The sequence below is a fragment of the Salvelinus sp. IW2-2015 genome, unplaced genomic scaffold (genome assembly GCF_002910315.2).
Source record: "Salvelinus sp. IW2-2015 unplaced genomic scaffold, ASM291031v2 Un_scaffold1218, whole genome shotgun sequence".
Taxonomy (NCBI): domain Eukaryota; kingdom Metazoa; phylum Chordata; class Actinopteri; order Salmoniformes; family Salmonidae; genus Salvelinus; species Salvelinus sp. IW2-2015.
In genome coordinates, this window is record NW_019942784.1 from 59,890 (window position 1) to 81,565 (window position 21,676).

General features: G+C 42.9%; 3 protein-coding genes across 4 annotated transcripts in view; 2 read left to right on the forward strand and 1 right to left on the reverse strand.

Moving 5' to 3' along the window:
* The first annotated feature begins 3,899 nt into the window (after positions 1-3,899).
* On the forward strand, positions 3,900-6,996 carry LOC112070098 (embryonic polyadenylate-binding protein 2-B). Of its 2 annotated transcripts, XM_024137508.2 has the most exons (7): positions 3,900-3,992; positions 4,081-4,308; positions 4,828-4,924; positions 5,287-5,357; positions 5,495-5,601; positions 5,764-5,851; positions 6,011-6,996. In XM_024137508.2, the coding sequence occupies exons 2-7, from the start codon at positions 4,240-4,242 to the stop codon at positions 6,329-6,331; spliced, it is 753 nt and encodes a 250-aa protein (XP_023993276.1). In that variant the 5' UTR covers positions 3,900-3,992; positions 4,081-4,239; the 3' UTR covers positions 6,332-6,996. The 2 variants fall into 2 exon arrangements, with proteins under 2 accessions (XP_023993276.1, XP_023993277.1); XM_024137509.1 differs by lacking the exon at positions 3,900-3,992 and having other exon boundaries at positions 3,999-4,308; positions 5,290-5,357.
* Positions 6,997-7,002: 6 nt separating this feature from the next.
* On the reverse strand, positions 7,003-8,642 carry LOC112070099 (trafficking protein particle complex subunit 2-like protein). Its single transcript, XM_024137510.2, has 5 exons — positions 8,451-8,642; positions 7,623-7,795; positions 7,436-7,523; positions 7,264-7,343; positions 7,003-7,177 (listed from the first exon to the last, which is right to left on the reverse strand). The coding sequence occupies exons 1-5, from the start codon at positions 8,592-8,594 to the stop codon at positions 7,132-7,134; spliced, it is 531 nt and encodes a 176-aa protein (XP_023993278.1). The 5' UTR covers positions 8,595-8,642; the 3' UTR covers positions 7,003-7,131.
* Positions 8,643-8,727: 85 nt separating this feature from the next.
* Positions 8,728-21,676, forward strand: part of LOC111969099 (N-acetylgalactosamine-6-sulfatase) — a 22,537-nt gene continuing 9,588 nt past the window's right edge. The window contains 11 exon segments of the mRNA XM_024137512.2: positions 8,728-8,901; positions 9,244-9,367; positions 12,951-12,998; positions 13,001-13,024; positions 13,100-13,202; positions 13,300-13,443; positions 14,077-14,143; positions 14,826-14,953; positions 16,060-16,199; positions 16,454-16,557; positions 20,138-20,274. Of these exon segments, the coding sequence (XP_023993280.1) occupies positions 8,785-8,901; positions 9,244-9,367; positions 12,951-12,998; positions 13,001-13,024; positions 13,100-13,202; positions 13,300-13,443; positions 14,077-14,143; positions 14,826-14,953; positions 16,060-16,199; positions 16,454-16,557; positions 20,138-20,274 (1,136 nt within the window). The 5' untranslated portion in view covers positions 8,728-8,784.

The window sequence follows — 21,676 nt, forward strand, 5'->3', positions numbered from 1 at the left end:
AAATATAAACGCAACGTGTAAAGTGTTGGTCCCATGTTTTATGAGCTGAAATAAAAGATCCCAGAAATGTTCCTTACCCACAATAAGCTTATGTCTCTCAAATGTTGTGCAATTTTGTTTATATCCCTGTTAGTGAGCATTTCTCCTTTGCCAAGATAATCCATCCACCTGACAGGTGTGGCATATCAAGAAGCTGATTAAACAGCACGATCATTACACAGGTGCACCATGTGCTGGGGACAATAAAAAGCCACTCTAATATGTGCAGTTTTGTCACACAAATCAATGCAATAGATGTCTCAAGTTTTGACAGAGCATGCAATTGGAATGCTGACTGCAAGAATGTCCACCAGAGCTGTTGCCAGAGAATTGAATGTTCATTTCTCTACTATAAGCCACCTCCAATGTCGTTTTAGAGAATTTGTCAGTAAGTCCAACCYGCCTCAAAACTGCAGCCCAGGACCTCTACATCCGGCTTCTTCACCTGTGTGATCGTCTGAGACCAGCCACGTGGACCTGTTGATGAAACTGGGTTTGCACAGCCAAAGAATTTCTGTATAAACTGTCAGAAACCGTCTCAGGGAAGCTCATCTGTGTGCTTATCGTCCTCCACAAGGTCTGGACCTGACTGCAGTTCGGCGTCGTAACCGACTTAAGTGGGCAAATGCTCACCTTCAATGGCCACTGGCACACTGGAGAAGTGTGCTCTTCATGGATTAATCATGGTTTCAACTGTACTGGGCAGATGGCAGACGCCTCACAAGTCCTCAACTGGCAGCTTCATTAAATAGTACCCGTAAAACACCAGTCTCAACGTCAACAGTGAAAAGGCAACTCCGGGATGCTGGCCTTCTAGGCAGAGTTCCTCTGTCCAGTGTCTGTGTTCTTTTGCCCATCTTAATCTTTTATTTTTATTGGCCAGTCTGAGATATGGCTTTTTCTTTGCAACTCTGCCTAGAAGGCCAGCATCCCAGAGTCGCCTCTTCACTGTTGACGATGAGACTGGTGTTTTGCGGGTACTATTTAATAAAGCTGCCAGTTGAGGACTTGTGAGGCGTCTGTTTCTCAAACTAGACACTAATGTACTTGTCCTCTTGCTCAGTTGTGCACCGGGACCTCCCACTCCTCTTTCTATTCTGGTTAGAGCCAGTTTGCGCTGTTCTGTGAAGGGAGTAGTACACAGCGTTGTACGAGATCTTCAGTTTCTTGGCAATTTCTTGCATGGAATAGCCTTCATTTCTCAGAACAAGAATAGACTGATGAGTTTCAGAAGAAAGGTCTTTGTTTCTAACAATTTTGAGCCTGTAATCAAACCCACAAATGCTGATGCTCCAGATACTCAACTAGTCTAAAGAATGCCAGTTTTATTGCTATTTTAATCAGAACAACAGTTTTCAGCTGTGCTAATATAATTGCAAAAGGGTTTTGTCATGATCAATTAGCCTTTTAAAATGATAAACTTGGATTAGCTAAGACAACGTGCCATTGGAACACAGGAGTGATGGTTGCTGATAATGGGCCTCTGCACGCTTATGTAGATATTCCATAAAAAATCTGCCATTTCCAGCTACAAAAGTCATGTACAACATTAACAATGTCTACACTGTATTTCTGATCAATTTGATGTTATTTTAATGGACAACATTTTTTGCTTTTCTTTCAAAAACAAGGAGATTTCTAAGTGACCCCAAACTTCTGAATGGTAGTGTAAATACAGTACCAGTCAAAAGTTTGGACACACCTACTTAAATTTTTTACCAATTTCTACATTGTAGAATAATAGTGAAGACATCAAACTATGAAATAACACATATGGAATCATGTAGTAAGCAAAAAAGTGTTCAACAAATCCAAATATATTTTATATTTGAGGTTCTTCAAAGTAGCCACCCTTTGCCTTGACAGTTTGCACGCTCTTGGCATTCTCTCAACCAGCTTCATGAAGTTGTCACCTGGAATACATTTTAATTAACAGGTGTGCCTTGTTAAACGTTAATTTTTGGAATTTCTTTCCTTCTTAATGTGTTTGAGCCAATCAGTTGTGATGTGACAAGGTAGGGATGGTATACAGAAGATAGCCCTATTTGGTAAAAAAACAGGTCCATATTATGGCAAGAACAGCTCAAATAAGCAAAGAGAAATGAGGTCCATCATTACTTTAAGACATGAAGGTCAGTCAATCTGGAACATTTCAAGAACTTTTCAAGTTTTTTCAAGTGCAGTCGCAAAAACCATCAAGCACTATGATGAAAATGGCTCTCATGAGGACCGCCACATGAAAGGAAGACGCAGAGTTACCTCTGCTGCAGAGGATAAGTTCATTAGAGTTATCAGCCTCAGAAATTGCAGCCCAAATAAATGCTTCACAGAGTTCATGTAACAGACACATCTCAACATCAACTGTTCAGAGGAGACTGCGTGAATCAGTCCTTCATGGTCGAATTGCTGCAAAGAAACCACTACTAAAGGACACCAATAAGAATAAAAGACTTGCTTGGGCCAAGAAACACGAGCAATGGACATTAGATCGGTGGAAATATGTCCTTTGGTCTGATGAGTCCAAATTTGCAATTTTTGGTTCCAACCGCCGTTTCTTTGTGAGACGCAGAGTAGGTGAATGGATGATCTCCGAATGTGTGGTTTCCACCCTGAAGCATGGAGGAAGAGGTGTGATGGTGTGGGGTTGCTTTGCTGGTGACACTGTCAGTGATATATTTAGAATTCAAGGCACACTTAACCAGCAGGTCTACCACTGAATTCTGCAGCGATACGCAATCCCATCTGGTTGGCACTTAGTGGGACTATCATTTGTTTTTCAACAGGACAATGACCCAACACACCTCCAGGCTGTGTAATGGCTATTTGACCAAGAAGGATAGTGAAGGATAGCTGCATCAGATGACCTGGCCTCCACAATCACCCGACCTCAACCCAATTGAGATGGTTTGGGATGAGTTGGACCGCAGAGTCAAGGAAAAGTAGCCAACAAGTGCTCAGCATATGTAAGGAACTCCTTCAAGACTGTTGGAAAAGCATTCCTCATGAAGCTGGTTGAGAGAAAGCCAAGAGTGTGTAAAGCTGCCATGAAGGCAAAGGGTGACTACTTTGAAGAATATAAAATATTACATATATTTTGATTTGTTTAACACTTTTTTGGTTACTACATGATTTCACATGGGTTATTTCATAGTTTTGATGTCTTCACTATTATTCTACAACGTAGAAAATAGTAAAAATAAAGAAAACCCCTTAAATAAGTAGGTGTGTCCAAACTTTTGACTGGTACTGTATATATAAAAGTATGGTATGGGACAATAGGCCTATACAAACGTTTTTGAGAAAGATAATTTGATAAATATTTGTATAATTGGTTTCTTTTCGTTTTGACAAGAGATGAAAATGCAATGAATTGGAGGTTATTTGTTGATGTAAAAATCGAAATTTACCCAATTATTTTATTTGGGATGGGGTGGGGTCACGAGAAATTCTTGGGTAAAAAATGGGGTCTCAGCTGAGTTTGAATGCCACTATAATCTGATAGACTTTAAAACGGGATTTGTAAAGGTAACGGTACATGTACCAGCAAAAATATTAAAGTACACAACAGAAACATTAAAGTTAACATGTGACTGAGTCCAATAGGCTTAGGTTACTGGGTCAGAAATCAACCGTTAGGTTAAGATGAACGTAAATCATAGACAAAGACCACAACAGGCTTTTTACTGTTATTTTCATTATATTACACATAGTCCATAGAGGGGGACAGTGGTGTACGGGCAGCATTTGGACAAGTCCCCTTATCCTGACCTGACATTGTAATCAATAGCAGTTCGTATTGAAACCACACGAGAATGCATTTATTTGCATTTATGAAAATAAATTGATACCTTATAGATTTATTTTCCTAAAATGCCAATCCAACAACTGATGGGGCGAGCCCACAACCATGTGATAATTAATTGACATTTCCTCTCGTCATATTTGACAGACAGGTAAGCAACCACTATTGACAAGGGCGTGGGTAGATTCCGTCCGCGGGAAGATATTTTTTATTTAATCCAAACAAATTTCCGTATACAGGCTACATTTATTAACCTTATTCAAATCGGAGAAGTGATAAAAAAAAACATCGATTGCATTGGAGTCTTCTACACTGGACTGGCTACAAGAGAGCGACGTCGCGGGGATTGAAGTGGCGTCTGCGGGCATGGGTTTGGTGTCTGCTGTTGAGCACTGAATATGGCGGAGCAAAGGCAAGATATGTACATAGAAGGCGAGCTCGCGGGAGATCATTACATGGAGGACCCGGTATGTAAGAAAACAAGATAATTGCATTCGGCCTTGCGTGATACAAATTGTAGGCTAGCCTACTGTTTTTTTTCTTTCTTGAATGCGCAATTGATTGTAGGCTACATAACAACGTAGGGTCAAAGGATATTCCAGGTAGCCTATTGTATTATTACTGCAGCACACATGCTACGTCTATGTTCCACCTATGTTACCTGATTGATATGACAGTTTTGTAGGTTTAAACTGCATTATCTTGCCACAATATATCCATCCACTGGGGCGCGCCTGCGTAATGTGGCAGCAGCAAGTGTGGTTCTGAACAATATAATTGCGTCCTCAAACAACAACTTAAAACAGCTGTTCAAATAGGCCACTGAGATTCTATGCATCCGAAACCTCAAGGCGCTCATCTCATACATTTCAGACATGTTTTTATGTTGTCTGAAAGTTAAGAAATTGTCTCATACTGCATATTCCTACACTACCCCTTATGACAATGCGTATTTCAGATGTTTTGGCATTTCCCATTCCATATAGGAGCTTGAAGCCATCAAGGCACGGGTGCAAGAGATGGAGGAGGAGGAGCGGCTGAGAGCAGTGCAGTATGAGGCAACAGAGAGACAGATCCAGGCAGGTGAGCTCCTGTTCAGCTGAGCTCCAGTTCAGCCTAGCCAGCTGGCCCACACCTGASCCCATCTGCTGGGCTGGCCTGCCACGGTGTGGCTCACATGAGCCTCATCATTGCCCAATGAGACGAGCAGTGAGCCGCAGCGTTCCAGAAGGGTTTTATCATTGCCCAAGGCCCGGCAGCCTCTATTTCAGGTTGTCCCTTCTTCCGATGGAATGGGGCTGTCGTCTTGCAAACTCCTCTTGATAAATACATCTAAGTAGTCCTCAGTTCCTCTTGGTGGTGTTGTAAATAGTTGCTTTGTGTTTGATGTCTTTCAATTTCAGTCGTGTGCAATATGCTCCAGTGTTCTCTTCTGTTCAAAACAGCAGGAATGTTCTATACAATGACCCATGAGGAAAGGATAGATGCTGACAACAGATCTGTCTATGTGGGGAATGTAAGGTTTATTTTTTTTATTAATGTCTACATTTTGCATTCATGTCAAGTTATACACAATTCATATTTGATACGATATCCACACAGTAACTGAGGGTCCTCATGCATAGACTCATGATATTATATGGAAATGAACAGGTGGAGTATGGTGCCACTGCAGATGAGTTGGAGATCCATTTCAATGGCTGTGGTCCTGTCAACAGAGTAACCATCCTTTGTGACAAATTCTCTGGCCATCCCAAGGGGTGAGGTTAACTATCCATCCCATCATGTGGGACCTCAGTTTCAATGCAAAGTCCAATTACATGGTTTATGCACCGTTTTATTTGTTTCTTGGACATTTTGTATGTTCTGTTAACAATTTGAGTATGTGATTGTGTATAAGTTAACAACTTTCTTTCTCCCAGTTTTGCATATATTGAGTTCCATGACAGGGACTCAGTGCAGACTGCCATGAGCCTGGATGAGACGGTATTCAGAGACAGAGTCATAAAGGTTAGTAGGAAGGGAAACCTGAATTCTAAACTCAAAACACACTTGATTGATAAAGTTGCACATTCATGAATAAATTGAGCAGAATTAAGTTTTCCTGTTAATTGTAAATTATGATTCCAGGTCTTTTAGTAGGTTGTTTCTGTGGCCTTTGCATTGCAGGTATTGCCTAAAAGGACCAACATGCCAGGAATCAGCACCACAGACCGGGGGATTCACAGAGGTGCTCGATCCAGGGGGCGAGGTTTCCACCCACCCAGATACAATGGGTATCAACAAGGCAGGTTCCGCTACAATACTGGCCCTGCCAGGTCAGTCTCACCACACCCCTACGGGCCCCCAGCTGGGAAGAGACACTGGGGGGTTCCTGAGCACCGTGAGCAGGGCCCTAAACGACACCCATGCCTTCTCCTCATAACCCCACCGACTGACCACTCGGGGCCAGGGCACAGTGGACACATGCACCCGCAGCAACACTACTGAATCACACCTGGATTCAAGTGATTGTTTGATATCAACATGGAATGAGAATTTCAGGAAATCGTGACTTGCTCGTCTACTCGACTCATTTGCAAATTATTTTCAATGCATGTTAATGGGCAGAAATCGAGAGAAAAGCAGATTTCAACCTCATTGAATTAATTCATATGGCAACTTTTGTTAACAGCCTCTATAAAAAGTTATTGCAACTTAATCCTAACAAGACAGACTTTGCAATGGCCATTTTGTCCTCTTATTGTAGGGGAAATGGATGAGGCCAGCCTTGTTTTGCTGCTTAATACAGTTAAAGATTGTGCCTATGGTGTTATTTTATTTCTTGAGCAGTTTCTGTGCCATTATTTACCCCAATAACTTTTTGAATGCACAGCCATTTGCCATGTCAGATACTTTTTTTTTTTAAGGATGTTTTGATCAGATCACTCATTTTGTTGGTGTGTGGCTATCGAGCTTGTAAGTATAGTTGTTGTAAAACACCAAACAAATGATAACATTTGGGGTGTGATTGGCTTTCTTTTGTAACTATATTGACATGCAATTGGCAGTTTGAGAGATTGAGTTGTTGCTATGTACTTGAAGCAATGTTTATGGCTGTATATAATTTGTCAAACATCTTTTGCTTTAGAAATGAATAAATGAATTACACTTGATAGTGCTTCTTTGAAATGGAGGTTCTGATGGACATAGTTTATTTCACTGTTATACACGAGGCAACATGTAAAGAGTTTCAGGAAATTATGTACAGATGTTAAAGAAATTATGTACAGATGTTCAGGAGGACAATATCAGCTAGCTTGCACCATCATTGCAGACACAATGCTGTCAAAGGCCCTGGAGAAAAAAGGTGGAAATCAATGATTATAGCAATTTTGATATACACCATTACATAATTAACAGTTTTAGTGGGGATAGCTTACTTAGACTGAATGGTGTCTCCAGGATTATAGAATGGGTTGCACATCACATCAGTAAATGAGTTATGTAGCTTTCTGAACATCTGAAGGAAAGAATAACTGTGTCAAGTAGTTTCATCAAAATCAGATCCCCAGAAAGCCATTAAGAGAACCATACAGTCAGGGGTTGACTTACACTTCTAATCTCATTGTCCCGCAGAGACGTGTTTGACGAGTCCACGACAATGACAAACTTCACCTTGGAGTTTGTCACATAGCCATATCTGGTATGTTGGTAAAGGAGTATACATTCAATTTGATAGGAGAAAAAACATGATGCAGACAGGAGTGTAATATACAATTTTATCAAGTGAGAAGGATACACTTTGTAGTCCTCTGTTGGGTACAGCAACCCAAGGTAAAGCTCTCTCTGGTCTGCCATAGCTTTGCCGACTGCTGAAATCTTCTCTTCCACCACATCCAGAGAGGTATGCACTGTGTAGTGGAACTTCAGTTCATTCTGTACGGGTACACTTCGGATGAACAGAGGATAATTCTAACAGAATAGGGAATTAATTAGTGCAACCTTCCATAATAAAACCTCAATTCATCACAAAAGTTAAACTGGCCAAATACTTGCAGATAGAATGTATATGGTGCTGGACCACAGGTTGAGGGTGTGCAATCTTTTGTTCCAACCCAATAACACACCTGAGGGCTTAATGATGAGCTAGTTTGTTAACATTGGGTGTGTTGGGCTAGAATTTAAAAAAAACTCAACCTTTGGTTTGGACCAAGATTGAAGGACAGCACTGATCTGCATATGAATTGAATACGAATAGCGAGCTACGTCTGAACCTTTAACCTAAAGTCTGACTTGATGCATTATTATTGTATGCTTATCTCTCAAGTGAACCCTACGACATAGGCTACTAACTAGCTAGTCAGTTCTAAATAAACCATAATCAATTTAGCTAACTAACTAGTTAGCCCAGCTGGCTAGCTACTACCTAGCCTTATAGCATCACAGTCACCACTCAGGTTCGTAGAGGGGTTGGGTTAAATGCGGAAGACACGTTTCAGTTGAATGCATTCAGTCGTACAACTGACTAGGTATCCCCCTTTCCCATTGGAGGCTAATGCATAAAAAAAAAAATGCAAATTACATTCCATCAAATGTCGAGGTAAATAGCATTCTTGTTTCATGTTACCTCTTTAGCGATGACAGCGACACAGACCGCCATCTTGGAATGATGTCTGCTGTGCCTGCCAAGACGTATCACGTGACTGTGTGTGCTAGCTAAAGACAAGTCAGATAACTTCAATTTCTCCCGTAATTTTCTGTAACTGTTCATGGAAAATAACGGGACTTGTGTTTTTAAGCGTGTCTACATCGGMTAGTAAAGTCAGCTTCACCCACTTGAATATGCGCAAGTGTTGCGCTAAAAAAGCTCGTGAAAGCAAACAATGAGAAATCGTCATGTGCTTCCTGAATGTGTTATCATGTGACACTTCCTCATCGCTTTCGTCGTCTTGCTTTGTGCAATGGATGTCTGTCTAATTCAAACTTTGATATTGTTTTGTAGTTTAATATGTTGTTTTTGGGCAGATACTCCTTCAAACAAGTCGACTCCGAACATTATCATCATTCTTATGGATGACGTAAGATGTTGATGTATTTTTTGTTTGGGGAGTGTTACTTTTGGGGGATGAGACTTGAAAAACGAACTTTTATAATCTCGAAAACCTGTGGCATGATTACTCAAATGGAATGCTGACATGACTGGCTGTGTCCTCTCTGATTATATACCACATATACTTGACATATATTGACATACAATAATACACAGCATGCCAACATAGGCTTTGTATTTGGTCTCTGTCAGGAAATGGTTACCATTTCTCTCCAACTCTATTTGAGATGTTGTGTTCTAATGTAAAGTCTGCTTATCAAAGCATGATGATCCACTAACATTTGACAGCTTGTTCCTCTAATGTTTTTAGATGGGCTGGGGAGATTTGGGAGTGTTTGGCCAGCCCTCCAAGGAGACACCAAACCTTGACTCCATGGCTGCACAGGGGATGCTGTTCCCCAACTTCTACACAGCTAACCCTCTCTGCTCTCCATGTGAGTGTCAGCTACATACATGTCATACTTTATTAAAATACCAATTCTTGAATTCATAGATATAAAAACATTACACTGATTATAAAGACAGAAGGAATTCATAGTCTGAATAGCTAGTGTGGTACCAATTCTGGATAGGAATTGGCACCACATGCATAAGAACCTGACTGTCAGTGCAACAATCAATGATGACAATTACAATGACAATTACAATATTATTGAGAGGAATAGTTGCAGTGATGGTAAGTGGGATTTGGGTGAGAGGTTGGTGGTAGGTGCAGGCATCCTTCAAAAGCCTTTTGAAACAATGTGACGCATACATCAGAAGCCTAAGCTGTGTGTGTCTGGGTGATAGAGGGGAGAAGACTCATTATGCTAATAGGGATAATACACTATTGAAATATGCTAATTATACCTAATTTGGGAATTTGAATAAACGTGTTATGCAAAATAGATCGACCCTTTTCTTTTTTCTAATTAATATTTAAGCAAATAAGACCTAATCAATTGCTTATCTCACATGTGTGTGTGATGTGAGTGCCTGAAGGAAGCCAAGTGCATCATACCTGGCTATTTTTTATTAATGCCACGGAGAGGGTATTAGAGGATTCAGACACTGAATGTTAATTAGAAATGTAATCATATACTGAAATGGTACGTGACTTAATCACAATATCCAGGGTGAGCTCCCATATACACTACCGTTCAAAAGTTTGGGGTCACTTAGAATTGTCTTTAATTTTTATTTTTAAGAAAACACTATTTTTGTCCATTAAAATAACATCAAATTGATCAGAAATGCAGTGTAGACATTGTTAATGTTGTAAATGACTATTGTAGCTGGAAACGGCAGATTTTTAATGGAATATCTAAATTGGTTTACAGGGGCCCATTATCAGCAACCATCACTCCTGCGTTTCAATGGCACATTGTGTTAGCTAATCCAAGTTGATCATTTTAAAAGGCTAATTGATCATTAGAAAACCCTTTTGCGATTATGTTAGCACAGCTGAAAACTGTTGTCCTGATTTTAAAGAAGCAATAAAACTGTCCATCTTTAGACTAGTTGAGTATCTGGATTATCAGCATTTGTGGGTTCGATTACAGGCTCAAAATGGCCAGAAACAAATAACTTTCTTCTGAAACTCGTCAGTCTATTCTTGTTCTGAGAAATGAAGGCTATTCCATGCAAGAAATTGCTAAGAAACTGAAGATCTCGTACAACGCTGTGTACTAGTCCCTTCACAGAGCAGCGTACACTGGCTCTAAACAGAATGGAAAGAGGAATGGGAGGCCCCGGTGCACAACTGAGCAAGAGGCAAGTACATTAGAGTGTCTAGTTTGAGAAACAGATGCCTCACAAGTCCTCAACTGGCAGCTTTATTAAATAGTACCCGCAAAACACCAGTCTCAACATCAACAGTGAAGTGGCGACTCCAGGATGCTGGCCTTCTAGGCAGAGTTGTAAAGAAAAAGCCATATCTCAGACTGGCCAATAAAAAGAAAACCTTAAGATGGGCAAAAGAACACAGACATTGGACAGAGGAACTCTGCCTAGAAGGCCAACATCCTGGAGTTGGCTCTTCACTGTTGACGTTGAGACTGGTGTTTTACGGGTACTATTTAATGAAGCTGCTAGTTGAGGACTTGTGAGGCATCTGTTTCTCAAACTAGACACTCTAATGTACTTGTCCTCTTGCTCAGTTGTGCACCGGGGCCTCCCACTCCTCTTTCCATTCTGGTTAGGGCCAGTTTGCGCTGTTCTGTGAAGGGAGTAGTACACCGCGTTGTACGAGATCTTCAATTWTTTGCATGGAATTGCCTTCATTTCTCAGAACAAGAATAGACTGATGAGTTTCAGAAGAAAGGTCTTTGTTTCTGGCCATTTTGAGCCTGTAATCCAACCCACAAATGCTGATGCTCCAGATACTCAACTAGTCTAAAGAAGGCTAGTTTTATTGCTTCTTTAATCAGGACAACAGTTTTCAGCTGTGTTAACATAACTGCAAAAGGGTTTTCTAATGATCTATTAGCCTTTTAAAAGGATCAACTTGGATTAGCTAACACAATGTGCCATTGGAACACAAGAGTGATGGTTGCTGATAATGGGCTTCTGTACGCATATGTAGATATCCCATTAAAAATCAGCCGTTTCCAGCTGCAATAGTCATTTACAACATTAACAATGTCTTCACTGCATTTCTGATCAATTTGATGTTATTTTAATGGACAAAAAAAGTGTTTTCTTAAAAATAAAATTAAAAGGACAATTCTAAGTGACCCCAAACTTTTGAACGGTAGTGTATATATATTTATTTGAAAATATAGCCTGACGCAAAACCCAAATGCAAAGCTCAACTTGGTTCATACATACAGTACCAGTCAAAAGTTTGGACACAGCCCTCCATGTGATCGCCAGAGGTAGCCTGACTGCCATTAGGTACCGAGATGAGATCCTCAGACCCCTTGTGAGACCATATGCTGACACATGCACATTTGTGGCCTGCTGGAGGTCATTTTGCAGGGCTCTGGCAGTGCTCCTCCTTGCACAAAGGCGGAGGTAGCGGTCCTGCTGCTGGGTTGTTGCCCTCCTAGGCTCCTCACACGTGCTCCTGATGTAACTGGGCCTGTCTCCTGGTAGCGCCTCATGCTCTGGACACTACGCTGACAAGACACAGCAAACCTTCTTGCCAACAGCTCGCATTGATGTGCCATCCTGGATGAGCTGCACTACCTGAGCCACTTGTGGTGGGTTGTAGCTCCGTCTCATGCTACCACTAGAGTGAAAGCACCGCCAGCATTCAAAAGTGACCAAAACATCAGCCAGGAAGCATAGGAACTGAGAAGTGGTCTGTGGTCACCACCTGCAGAACCCACTCCTTTATTGGGGGTGTCTTGCTAATTGCCTATTTCCACCTTTTGTCTATTCCATTTGCACAACAGCATGTGAAATTTATTGTCAATCAGTGTTGCTTCCTAAGTGGACAGTTTGATTTCACAGAAGTGTGATTGACTTGTAGTTACATTGTGGTTGTTTAAGTGTTCTTTTTATTTTTTTGAGCAGTGTATTTTCTACATTGTAGAATAATAGTGAAGACATTAAAACTATGAAATAACACACATGGAATCATGTATAAACAAATCAAAATATATTTAATATTTTAGATTCAAAGTAGCCACCCTTTGCTTTGATGACAGCTTTGCAAATACTTTTTTTTATTAGTCTTTTTGTTATTTTTCCCCTTTTATTTCTTTATTATTTAATTCATTCCCCCCCCCCCCTTTTTTCTCCCCGATTTCGTGATATCCAATTGGTAGTGATAGTCTTATACCATCGCTGCAACTCCCGTACGGACTCGGGAGAGGCGAAGGTCGAGAGCCATCTGTCCTATGAAACACGACCCTGCCAAGCCACACTGATTCTTGATAAAATACTTGCTTAACCCGGATCTAACTAGTTATATACTGTGGAACTTTATGTAAAATCCACATGCGGCTCTCCCACTTTAACTACGCATTCAGCTGATCATTTAAATTGTTTATCAAAACTGATGTTGATGTCTCTTATCCTATTATTCCTTAGCCAGAGCTTCACTTCTGACAGGACGATTACCAGTTAGAAATGGATTCTATCCACCAATGCCCATGCCAGGAATGGTGAGCTCTCTCTCTTTGAGTTTATTTTCCTTGCTGCTTTGCCACACAAATTAATGTGACACTGAACCTTTGCAGCCTACACACCCCAGGAGATAGTAGGAGGGATCTCAAAGGATGAAATTCTATTACCACAGGTACTGAAGAAGAAAGGTTACGTCAACAAGATCATCGGCAAGTGGTGGGCACCATTCATTTTTATCTCATTTGAAGTGGTAACAATAGTGACAATTCTAATTCTGTGTTTCTCCTTCCCCCATCATTTTTCCTGGCCTAAGGCATCTTGGCCACAGAGCTCACCACCTACCTCTGGAGCATGGTTTTGATGAATGGTTTGGTGCTCCAAACTGCCACTTCGGTCCCTACAACAGCAGCGACAGGCCTAATGTCCCGGTCTATAACAACTCTCAGATGGTGGGAAGGTATACACACACACACACACCCTGCACACACTCTTACTCTCACTCACTCACTCACTCACACAGAACAGAAAACATAAAAATCCTCTCTCCCGGACTCTTTCAGTGTTTGGCTCGGCTGGCTGCTCCTCTGAATGAGGATAGTTTTTTTTACTCTTCTCTGTACCAGCTGCGCTTGTGTATTCCATTTTCCGCCCATTTGTTTTCCCCAAAACAGCCATATGTGTATTCAGGGTCATTGGCGCTAGCAGGCGGGCGCTTTTTGCGCTTAGCCGTGGGTTTAATCAGCATAGCGTGCCTGAGCCTGGACAGACGCACACACACGCACCCAGGAGACGGCAGGTTGCGTTGGCGGTGTGTGAGGACACCTGGAACAGCCCGAGCATGAGAGAGACGGCGGGCGCTGCTGCGTCTACCGCTCCACGCTTCAGTACTATCTCATAACAGTTCCCCTGCTCTTCAGAGACTTCTCAAATCTGCTTCTCTWAACTCCCCTCTAATCACAGCCTGGGAGGACGGGCTTCTCAAAGTCTGCTGCTGGGATTTTGGAATAAAARGGATTGTCCTATTGATAACTAATYACTATTGTACTTATGTAGATGACATGGAAACTAATGAACTACATTTGTTTTCTAGATACTATGAGGAGTTTGGGATCGATAAGAAAACTGGGGAATCTAACCTTACACAAATCTACTTGGAGGTAAAGTGATTGAGTGGCAGACGTCCGTCCCAGTTCTTCCTTACAAATACTACTTGTTATAGGAATTTCCAGGTGAAGGAAAAGGAGACCAGTCATTGATTTAGTCAGTCAAAATCAATCCAGTTTAATTACCAGTTACCACAGGGAGACAACTCCAGCACAGACGCGGAGAAAATGTCAAACTGCCCTTCTCTAAGCATGCCCTTCTCTAAGCATGCCCTTCTCTAAGCATGCCCTACCCGCCCTTATATTCTAATCTCACAGCACCAATGTTCTGTAAACACAGAGAGGCAGGTAGGAAGTCACAACATCAGCTGCTACAGAATCGCACAGTGTCASAGAATAGAATAACAATCCATATRGTCTGTCCTTGTACCTCCAGTCTGGCGTCAATCACCATGAACAGATACGAGAACAATCCATAACATTCAGTATCAAGTCTAGTGACCCATCAACCCGTACACAAATGAGTGTCCCAAATAGAACACTGGAAATCATGTGTATTATATAAAGGGAAAAATTATAATATGCTAAGCATTGTGTTAATTACTTTTCACTGAATATTAACTTTATTAATCTTAAATGTTCCCATTACACTACTGTTCTCTGTCAGTTTTGTAGTGAATTTTCTGGGTGGTGTCTTGTCTGATAGCAGYCTATAATCTAATTTCTTTCCTTCCAGGAGGGCCTTGACTTCATATTTCACCAAAACATGGCCCAGCGGCCATTTTTTCTCTACTGGGCAGCAGACGCTACGCATGCTCCGGTCTACGCTTCAAAACAGTTCCTGGGGAAGAGCCAGAGGGGGCGGTAGGATCACAACACTTGACGCTACAATCATAAAATGTCAATAATAAAGCCACATCTAGAAAATGACACTTAGCTGCAAAGTCTTACACAGAGACATGTGATGTGTTTCTGACAAAGCATGGAGAGTTTCTCCCAGAGCAGAGAGTTTGGACACCCTCTTGGTTATTAACCTGTATCATTGCTGGCTTTGTTGATCTGGCTATTATAGGACCTAATTAGTACATTTCTCTTGACGATTTTCTACCCCGGTACAGTATTTCTGTTTTTGTACAGTGTTTACCAAACTGGCTTGTTGTTTTAAAACTCTGCTTGGATCTCTGGGTGTTAGTCCATTGATTTAGGGGCTTTGTGAATGTGTGAAGTGGATGAGCTGTGCCTGCAGCAGTGTTACAGGGTGGGGAAAGTCATTAGCATGAGCCACTGCGTATTCTACTTGGTGATCAATCTCTCATCTCACACCTGGAAACGTGAGTGGAATTAGATGCCACTTGGAAGAACAGAATCACGGTATCAACATGAAGATTCAAAATCGAAATGAGAAAAATATTGTAATAATGAAGAGAAGAAAAAACCTGTTTCCTGCTCTAAGGATATTGTCAATTTAATGTAGATTTTTCACACCCCTTTGCCCCTCTGTGTTAGTGGTGAGGGTAAAGGGATGTGTTGCTCGTCTGGGCGCAGGTCACTTAGTATTCCTCTCAGTCTCGGTGAATACTCAGGCCTCACTAAGCAGGCATTTCTTCAGAATGCCAAATGAGGTTTTTGTTGACAGAGAAATGGATCAGAGATGAAAAGTGTTAGCCAGGTGCCTGGGATAGGTGGCTCACACTGAGATGGAATGCTTTTCCATTTTTTTCCAACAGGCTTTTAGTCCATGTTTTTTTGTGTGAAAACTCTTGTTGCTAAATACCAAATGTTTTATAGTAAATACCTAATTTACCTCCATGTTTTCTAGAATAATGTAGCTTGGTTGATGGGTTTGCCTAGCCCTAGTGCCTACACATACCTGTCTGTCTGTGGTGAGTTGGGATTGGTCATTTGAAGTTCCTGAGATACTGTAGTTTGAATGACGTGTGTGTGTGTGTGTGTGTGTGTGTGTACTGCAGGTACGGTGATGCAGTGATGGAGCTGGACTACAGTGTTGGACAGATGCTGGCCTGGCTGCGTGCTCTGGGCATCGACAAGGACACCTTTGTGTTCTTCACCTCGGACAACGGGGCCGCAGTGATGTCCGGCCCCAAGCAGAGTAAGATCTGCACACCATGATTTAGTCTCTCAACTCATGATACCAACAAATGCAATTCCATGCTGCTTTCTTACAGTTCTTGTATACACGCCTGTATGGATAGATGTGAGTAATGTACTCTTATGTCTATGASTAGTATGTGTGGGTATTTTCTTTGTTTGGGGCTCCTTTCAGTTGTGTATAACGTAAGTTGTTTTAGTAATCTCTTTTATCATGGTGCTTAGTGTGTGAGTGATGTGTTTCTGTCCCCTGAGGTGGCAGTAACGGCCCGTTTCTCTGTGGGAAAGAAACTACGTTTGAGGGTGGAATGAGGGAACCTGCCATCGCCTGGTGGCCTGGACACATCCCAGCAGGCACGGTGAGAACTCTCTCTTTCTCTCTGTTCTACCTGTCCGGAACATCTCCAGGTTCCAGGTGTTCTAGATATGTTCTAGGTGTTCTACTTGTCTGGAGTTGGGGAACATCTCCTGGTATTTAKACACAGCTGTGAGTCACTGTAGTGCTATCTGTCTGTAAGCAGCTGGGTTTTCAAGCAGGTACCACATTAGAAAGTAATTACAATTAGTCATTTCAGTAATCGTCTCTCTCATATCATTGTAGTTCTTTGTTTCGATTTGTGTATCAATGTCCTCAACATCATCACACKTCATCTCTCCTCAGGTGCTGGCATTGCAAACGCAAACACACCGTTTTTTGTTTGTTTGAATGTGTGGGTGTCCGCGCGTGTGGATGTGTGTGCAAGGGGGGACTTTTTTCAAATACTTTTTGAGGTGGCAAGGTTCATCTTCTTAGCCCCCCCCCCCTTCCTGTCTTCCTCCTCTGTGAGCCTGTGAGGAAGACTTTCCCCCTGATCCGCTAAGCCTGTGCGTTTTGCAAATGACTTTTAATTGTATTAGGGGCAGCTGTGACACGGGGCTGTGGCGCAGAGGGATTTTTTMGGAGGAGTGAGCGGAGGAAGCAGTCTGTAGGCTGAAGTAAGCCCTGCCCCCGGCTCATATCGGAGGGGTGTGCTGTGGCCTGATAGCGCTGCAGAGTGGCGAGGGAGAGGGGGATTGGGAGCATCTTAAGCGGCTAATCTGTTTGTGTGTTTGCTGAGGTTGGATTGAGCTGTAATGAGGGCTTCTGTATCTGAATATGCCAGGCGCACAGGATAAAGGACAGAAAAAAAAGTAAAGGGGTGGTTGGGAGAAGAGAGGGAAGGGTGCACCCGGTGCAGTGCTCCACAGGGATGGTTCTGGAAAAGATGGCAGTGCCAGGGAGGTAGGGAGGGTTTTGTATGCAGGGTCTTTGGTGTGCTGGTGCAGTGCCATGACAGCCCAACCTCTATGTACGTTTGTCTGTAGCACCTGCTGGTGGGTTAACTAGAGAAATMACTGCAGATGAAACAATTCTGAGAACAGAGTATCGTGAATGAGGCACCGCTGTTATGCTGATGAACAGGGATCATCGACTAGATTCAGCCGCAGGACGATTTTGTCTTGAGAGAATGGTCAGYGGGCCGGAACATAATTACAAATCATTTCTAGACGGCAAATTGACCGCAAGAAGCCCAAACGGATATAATATTTGACTAAAACATAATAATTTCAAACCTTGCTTACATTTCTATACGATCTCATACATCTCTCTATTGTGCGTGGGAATACTCGAACAGATTTCCAAAATTAAAATCACTTGGAGCTGATTTGTTGGGGTTTTTACAGTCTTTTTATGTTCAACAATAAAAAAAATTATAATAATAAATTTGGTCCGCGGGCCGCCAGTTGGGGAACCCTGCCGAAAGCCATCTGTGGCTTTAGTCTGTGGATTGGGCAGGAATACATGGGACTAGCTCATTTGACAAAGCAGCTTTGTTGTATGGGTTTCGTTTCATCTCCCTGCTGTTGGGGAGGATGGCCAAAGAGATGATTTCCCCCTCTGTTCTTTTGTGCGSCGCTGAAATCTCTCTGTTCATCGGCACATTGAAAAGTTTCATAAGCCCTAAACATAAATGCTGCGAATAATGAACAGCCACGRGTGCCACATCGCTTTTATTAGGAGGATTGTTGGTACGGGGACCAGCAAACATTAACAAGGCCTACTCTAAATCGTTTCAGATTAAACGTGTTTTCAGGTTAAAAACTACAGCTATTATACATATATCATATCAACTCATCATTGACGAAGCTGACACACTGATAGGAGTCATAGGTTTGGTTGGTCCAGTTTCAGTTTAGGCTAGGTAAAGTTATCTTCTAACATTCTCACACTCATTAAAATAATCTTCAACAGAGGCAGAAGACTCCATTACAATCTGTGTGAACGCCACAGTCTTATTGCACAGATAGATTAAAGTAACAAAACAAGTTCATCAGTTTGTAGATAAACCTAGCATGCCATCYTGACTGTACTCCACATAGCACTAATGAAAGTGTTAGTTGTTAATATTGAGGGACAGAGAGAGTTTTGGGAGATGTGTTGGAATGAGAGAGATGAGGTTGACGGCGGGAGCCGGGCACAGGTTCACATTCCCCCGGTGACTGAGGGGCCACGTTGGGATGAGGCTGGCTGGCTGGGATGGAGGGGGGAAAGGGAGGGCTTTTCCCCCAACACTGCTGCTGCTGCTGCCACCATCACAATCCCTTTTGTTGTGTTTATCAGCTGGGAGACACGGAGCCTGAGTGCGTTAGACAGGGATAGCAGGTCTGCCARGTCAGATAACTACCACCAGGGTTTAACCTAGAACCACACAGACAAAAGGCTGGCAAAAAMAGTAAATACAGAAAGAAATATACAGAATGGAGAGAAAAGTATAAATGGGAGATAATGAAATGGTCTCTCTCAACTATTTAGACTTTAAAAAAAAAAATGGTTAGCGTTTTTTGGTTGAGGATTTAGGGTTGTCTGTGCTACCTGGTAGTCAACTTCATTAATTATCCTTTTTGATTTCTCTTGTTTTTTTAACGTTGTGTGTGTGTGTGTTAAGCGTGAGAGTGCAGATAACGGAATGTGTTGCAGGGCCCTTTCTGGCTGGTGCAGTGGCTGCGGGAGAAAAAGGAATTCATTTTGGTAGTGTGTGCAGGCAGCTGATAGGAGCATGGCGGCGCAGCTGCTCTGGGCTGATAGCACTATCTGATTGTGAGCGTGCCGTCTCCCTCAAAGGGCTGCTCAGGAGAGAATGGAATGGAAGATCAAGGATGACAGTGAAAAAATTGCATTTTATCTGAAAATAGTTCAAAGTTTATAAATAAAATAAAGCTTTTCACAGGGACTGTGGAAGGGAGATAAAACAGCTAGCGCTAGCCCGGGCCTCATCTTCCCTCTTTCTCCTCACTCCCCTTTTTCTCCTAATTTACAGAGGCGTTTGTGAGGTTTATAATAAACCTGCGAGCGCAGATTATAGAGGAGACTGAAGAAATGCATCATCAGGACTCACCCCACCCCCACTCCACCCAATCCGCTGAAATGGTGGGCTTTCATAGGGGGCGCGTGCACACTGTTGGCCATTGTGCTGTCGTGTTGGGTTTCATGCATGGAGAGGGATCCTTTGGTGTCTCTGCGGGCTTCTGGTGTATCACAGCCTCCCAGTAGTGTGGATCACTCTGCTCTGAGAAGTTCTCTCTACTCCCCAGCCCTGCTCTGATCACTGCGCTTCACAAGGCTGCCGCGTTTCMCTGTTCAGGGTCCTGACATGGACACTCACCGCAGCTTTGGAGGAGACGCTCAAGCATTTTGACAGGATATTAATTGATTAAAGCAAATAAAGTGTTGTAATTTGGGGAACAAAGTTTTAGTATTTGTAATTAAATTGATTAGTTAGTGCATCGATCTGGTACGTATGGATGCCCATGCAAGCCATCTAACTTCCTACAACAATCGCTGTTAAACTTTCATGTCAGCACCCATAGACAATGTGATTCTATCTGGATTTGAATTCCAATTCTTTCTCCCATCTCCAGGTGAGCCAACAGCTGGGGACTGTGATGGATCTGTWCAGCACCAGTCTGTCTGTGGCTGGCCTCAGTGTTCCAGACGACAGGCTCATAGATGGACTGGACCTCAGCCCTGTCCTCTATAACAACACACTCATCAACAGGTTAGAGCTCGKAGCTGAAAGAGGCTTAAATGGCCCTGTCAGAGGGATTCATTCATGTAAGATAAGGTGATGAATATGATGTGTTCTGTATACTGTTTGTATACTTGCCCTCCTAACTTGATCGGTACACATAACTTGAACTTTGACCAGCAAAATCATGGACCACTCAATAAGAGTTCCATCACATGCAAGTCTGAAGTTAGGATTTGGCTATGAGAGTTGGTTCAGAGGTCAGCTATGCCCTCTGCTGGTCACGGTACTTTGGGAGTTTGTGCCCCTGCTGTAAGATGGGCGGGCGGATGTAGGCTTTTGGAGAGCAGCGGTGGCGGTGCCCCCTGTAAGGAGGCTGCTGGCTGGGGCCCAGGGAGAGGGACCACCCTGGTGGATAAGGTGTTCCACCAAGCACATAATGGGATGAGCCATGGCAGCGTGGTGGTTTAGTGGGAAACTTCTTGGCTGGATGGAGTCTAAGAGCGGTGGCGGTGCCAGTGAGACAGCTTAAGAGACGCCCATGTAAGCAGGCATGGCTGGCGTAGAGGGCTTTGCGCGCGCCCAAGGGAGAGGGACCACCCTGGTGGATTAAGGTGTTCCACCAAGCACATAATGGGAGAGCCATGCAGCGTGGTGGTGGGGCGCGAGCCTGCGAGGGAGGCGCAGCAGTGCAGCGCGGGGGGGGGGGTTCTGGAGCCTGAGGAGAGGCTGCTGCTTATCACAGGAATCCAGCAGTCCCAATCCATTTCACACCCAAAAGGCCCATCTTCTATTACCGCGGCAGAGATGATGGCAGTCAGGGGACTAAGGCCACTTTGGACGACAACTCGTGGGAGGAGTTTAACCAGGTGAGTCCTCTCTTGTGACTGTAGTGTGTATTTCGCTCTCGTCGCTCCTGACTGTAAGTTATCTCGTCATGTGTCTCTCTTTCTCAGTCCCAACCCTCAACAGCCATCCACAGTGCTGCCTATAAAAACACCACAGTTTTGGTAGTCAGTCTTATCTTGCTTATTATATACTAGCTCAATCAAGTTGGCTTGTTGTGTACATCAGTGGCTAATGAATATTAATGAGGACACTCATCTTACCAAAGTACTATCATTCATCAGCATGGCTGTCGCTGGTGGAGCGTTCTCGTCCCTACTGCTGAAGTATCCTGGCTCTCCCCTCCTGCCTGAGTATCCTGCTCTCACTCTGCCTGAGTATCCTGCTCTTCCCTCCTGCTGAGTATCTGCTCTCCCCTCCTGTTGCCCTGGAGAAGTTGAGAATGTGTTCTATCCTCCTCTAGGCACCCTTTTAAGAATATGTCTGCTTCCTTCTTCCCTCAGAAACTGTTTCATAATGTGCAAGGTTTGGCATTGTGGCCCCATCGGTTGCTTAATTGCTCTCTCCCTAGAGGGCAAGCTGAATC